This window comes from Egretta garzetta, unplaced genomic scaffold (assembly GCF_000687185.1).
Source record: "Egretta garzetta isolate BGI_Z169 unplaced genomic scaffold, ASM68718v1 scaffold640, whole genome shotgun sequence".
In the NCBI taxonomy this organism is placed as follows: domain Eukaryota; kingdom Metazoa; phylum Chordata; class Aves; order Pelecaniformes; family Ardeidae; genus Egretta; species Egretta garzetta.
In genome coordinates, this window is record NW_009258264.1 from 329,307 (window position 1) to 334,157 (window position 4,851).

The 4,851-nt window shown below is 54.1% G+C and overlaps 1 protein-coding gene across 1 annotated transcript in view; it reads right to left on the reverse strand.

Annotated features, from left to right (window-relative positions):
* Positions 1-4,851, reverse strand: part of NUAK2 (NUAK family kinase 2) — a 17,444-nt gene that overhangs the window by 5,465 nt on the left and 7,128 nt on the right. The window contains 1 exon segment of the mRNA XM_009647968.2: positions 227-347. Coding sequence (XP_009646263.2) covers positions 227-347 — 121 coding nt within the window.

Here is a 4,851-nt window from a genome sequence, read left to right on the forward strand (position 1 = left end):
GGGGAAACATGAGCCGGGCAGCATCTGCCCCCCCTGCCGGCGCTGAGTCACCAGCACGGCAACGGCAACCAGCTTCTGCTTGGAACAAGCAGAGGGAGGAGAGCCATGAGCTCTAACCCCGCTGCTGCGGAGCCATGAGCTCTAACCCCGCTGCTGCGGAGCCTGCCCCGGTACCCGGCTCCGGTCGGGGATGCTGCTGGGAAGGAGAGGGGAGAGGAGGGCTCACCTTCGTGGACAGCGATGATGTGGGGGTGGTTGAGGGAGGACATGATCTCAATCTCTCTCCGGATATGGACAAGGTCCTGCTCATCCTTGATTTTGTCTTTCCGGATTGACTTGATAGCCACCTGCGGATAAGCACAGAGGGTCACCCAGCGGTCAGGAGCGTTGTGGCCTCCCAAAGCCAGTTGCAGAGCAAGAAACCCACCCCCCTCTTTTGGGAAGGGGCTCACAAGCACGAGATCAATGGCCCAGCTTCTCCACCCAGGCGTGCTGTACCCGACAGCCGTGCTGCACGGCTCCACCAAAGCAACTCCAGTAAAAGTGAACTTTATCAGTTAGGTTTTTGTACTTTCCAAGACCTGTTGCTGTGCATGAGGGAGAAGCTCCCCCCGCCTCCCCCCAAGGGAAACCTGCTGCCAGCTCCTACCAGAGGAGCTCCCCAAGCCTCCTCCCGCAGGTAGCGCAGCCCTGCTCCGCATTTATGTGCCGTGGTTTACAGGAATTGTGTCCCAGGCTACAGCCGCTGCTGGACCACGGCCAGCCAAAGGAATGTGACCTGCACACATGACTTGGAAGATAACAACAACAACGTCTTCTCAGGGTCATGAAAGTGAAGAAAAAAATAGAAGTTTTGTTTTCCTTGCAAATAGTTATTTCAAGGAGCTGACTATGTAGACCTAAGAGAAAGTTTGGTATTAAAGAGTAGATCCCTTCTAGTCACAGGACTGCACTCCAGCCAGCCAGGAGACCCAGCACCGATGATGCAAGCCACTTTTCCAGGCTTTCACTTGGGTTTTGAAGTTATCCTCTACAAGGAAATTGAAAGGGGAGGAGAAAGAAGAGTAAGTGCTGGAGAATAGATGCCTTCTAATCCTCTTTCAAAGGGGCTGGGGAGAGACAATGTGCTCCTAAGGTTGAATTTACAACTGAATCCAGCAGAACCTCTTTTTTTGTATCAGACAAGAATGCGGAACAGCATTAATCCTGTAAAGGGACCCCCACACTGGTCTCCCAGCAACAGGGAGAGGGGCCATGGACACCCGCCGGCCCCAGCTGCCAGCACAGGAGCGATGCTCATGGCTACTCTGTGCAAGGACCCTCCTCCGCCTTCGGCTGTGCAGGATGGATGCTCAGCCTTGCTTCCCTACGATTTAGGGGTGTCAGAAACCTCACTCCTCAAGACCGAGCCCACCAAGCAGCAAAAGGCTCAGAGCAAGTCTGCAACCCTTGCTAAGCAAGGCCCCTGGCATGCACAGCAAGTCATCAGGTGTTAAAGCAGCGAGATCTCAGCTGCCACATCACTGTCTTCATGGGAGAAGGACACGGTGATTTTAAGGGCTCAGATGGGCACATGAGAGATGGCCCATGGCATCTCTCTGCTGCACTGGGCCACTCCAGGCCAGCACTGGCCAGGGCAGGGGTTGCCTCCTGTGTGCTGGAGGAACACGGTGCCTGCACCAGCCCCAAGGGCTGAAGCAACCAAGCAGAATGGACTCTGGCCAAACTAAGTTCAATAACCCAGGCCCAAGTTTCTGTACAAAGCAATACTGAAGGCACTCAACAGCTTCCTGAAAGCTAGGTATCCTTTTCCCTAACCTTTGTGCTTGGTTCACAGGTTAAAGTTTAACAATTTTTTGCTCCGGCCCCTGATTACCCGACCCCCACTAGAATGCAGGCAAAGCTTTTATGCAGCAAGTCAGCCTGCTCCTGCCCTCCCAAATTCCTGTTGACTCCCTTTATTCATCTCCCCCTAAAGCTCGACATCCAGCCCAACAGCCTCAGCATTTTGGGGTGCATGCAGCACATTTGCTTGCCAACCAAGATGCTCACGCAGACACACTGCTGAGCCAGGGCTCAGGGCAAGACTTGGTGTCCATAAGAAGACCAAGTGGCTCCAGGCTGCCAGCGCAGGAAGCCTTTGGAGATGCCACTGGCTGTATTCAGCAGTGCCGGAGAACGTCCTGGCCCACGAGCCTGGCAGTTAGTGACCTCCGAGGCAGACGGAAGTGATGGCTGGAGCAGCCAGCAGGTTTAGGGCACTGTTAGAGCCCCGGGGCTCTCTGTGCTGAGCGCTGCCGCCAGCTGCCTGTGTAACAGTCGGGCACAACGTGCAGGCAGGCTATGGCGCTGTTAGGGTCCACATCGCATGCAAGAGAGGCTGAACTGGTCACTCAGGGTGGGATGATTTATCTGCCTGTTAAGCCCTGCCGGGGATGCTTGGCCATCCCATCCTTTCCCCAGGGGTGCCAAGAAGCAACTTTGTTCCAAAACATCCCCTACCTAAGGGGGCTGACAGCAGAGGATCTCCCCTTGAGACAGAAAAGGCCGTGCCCGACCACCCTGGAGACGGGGACCAGCAGCTTCAGGGACAGACACTGCCACAGCCTCCACCATCGGTGCTACAGAGAAGAATCTCCTGCAGAAAACAGCCCCAAGAAGTCCTGCAGGAGCCTAGAGAACCTGACAGTACTTTCCAAGTCAAAAAGGCTTTTAATTAAAAAAGCTTTTTGGGGGCAGAACAGGTATTTTCAGCAGCTGCTGAAAGATGCATTAAGCTACAACCCCAGGCAGCACTTCAGAAGTTGTTCCAGATTGCAAGTGCAGCATTTCATGCTCCATGAAATATGGATTACAACCCACTACAGAAGAGACCAGGGTTCGCCCCTTCCTAGAGATCAAAAGAGGCTTTGCTGCTTTGGAATATTCCAGGTGCCTTCCCCTTGACACCACACAAGCCCGCAAATGCATTTCTGACACTGCAAGAGAGTCCCACAGGAGGTCCCTCTTTCTGTTTGACTTGGCTGCAGGCCAGGGCTTGGGAACCAGGCTGGGAGGAGAAAAAAAAAAAAAAAAGGCCCCTTTCTGCCATGCAAACGGGTGCAGGAGCCAGTTTGCTCCACCATGGCACGCGTTACTGCATCTTCAAACCATAAGACGCAGGGGGGGGGGTGGAATAAAAGGTAAGAAAAAAGAACCAGCAACTCTCTCCCCATCTGCTCGATATTTCAGGGACACAACAATTTCCCAAGGACTGGGAAAGGCACTCAGCAGAAGTATCCACCAAAAGGCATGAGCATCATTTCACCCAAAGGGTTCTGGGACAGAAAACAAGGGGGTTTCAGACAAAGAATGTTCATGGAAGTCCCCAAAAATCCTTTGGCTGTGGGAATCTGGTCTTCCCTGCATCCACCAACCCATTAGGCACAGCTCACTCCAAGCTAAGTCCGGGTAGGGTGGTTAAAATTCAGAGGAAAAAAGAAATCTAGGCAGTAAAACGAGATGGTTCAATATTCCGTGACATCCAGCAGAGGCAGTTTCTGATTAGCCAGAGGCAAAACCCATGCATGGAGCAGCTCCAGCTTTACAGCCTCAGCGGATCCACAAGGGGTAACCGGCGGAGGCAGCAGTACCTGCTCTCACACCTCGGTGTTTCGGAAGTGAAAGCCACTTAGAGAAGGAGCAAATAACAACCCAGCTCAGGATAAGCCTGAAGATTAAACAGGTTCGGAAATGCTGAGCGCTACAAGAAAGAATTTGTGGGAAGAGGAGAGATTTGTGGTTAAGCCTCCTGTTCCTACGTGGCCAGCTCGCTGAGGTACTAGTTAGTCCAGCGTTTGACTATCTCCAGCATTTATTGAGGAGTCATTGGCCTGTATATTTAATTTGCATTATAATAGACCAATGCTGCTAGACGAACCCTGTCTAACCTAGTCCCTGTCCTAAGGGACCTCCACGGATAGGTTGAGTTTTCTGGCAGTTCTGAGGTTCCCTGCACAAGCTTTGTTAGGTGCAGACAGGGAAAGCCAAGTCTTCTCGCCCATCCTTCTAGGTCTGTGGGTGGAAGCTGCATTTCAAGGCCCTGATTATGCAGCAAAACAGCAGCTTCTTCAGAATCAGATAGGCTAATGGAAACAGCAGACCTGACTTAATCAAGAGCTGTCACACAAGAAAACCTCTCAGATTTATAGCTGTTCTCCTTGACCTCAGTGATCCAATCTCACACCCCGCTCTTCTGCTCAGCCCGCAGAGCCGGGCCAGCCTCACCACCTGCAGGTGGACCCTCGTTGCTCACCCATAGTCTCAAGATGGGTTGGTGTGCAAGTGCCTTTCATGGGTCCCATCCTGCACCACAGGGTGCCCAGGACTGAAAAGGGGCAGGGAAATCATGTTGCCTTTTGAATCCTTGCAGGCTCCTCAAGGACAGGGCTGGCGGGACAGCAGCCCCCTGGCCCTCCTGGGGGTGAGGGCCCCCCACCTCTCCCTGCACACTTCCAGCAGGCTGGGTGGCCGTGCTCCGGGTTGAGGCGTGCATTGCACAGAGGCACTGGCTTCAGAGGGGCTGAGGCATTGACTGAATCACGATTTCAATCAGACAGTGGGGGCTCAGAGGGGCTCGGCTTTGCTGGCGTGCCGCACACCACCACCGAGGGCCAACACACAAACCCGACCACGAACCAGGGCAAGAGGAAGGGAAAAATCCTTGAGACTCAAGTGCAATATTTGCTCTTCGCTGCCGGGCGTCTGCAGGCTCCTCTCACCAGGAAGCCCGACGCGGTCAAGTGGGCGAGGGGAGCTGCAACCCCCCCGGGGGACCGGGCGAGGCCCCTCCGGGCTGTCCCCGGCACCGCT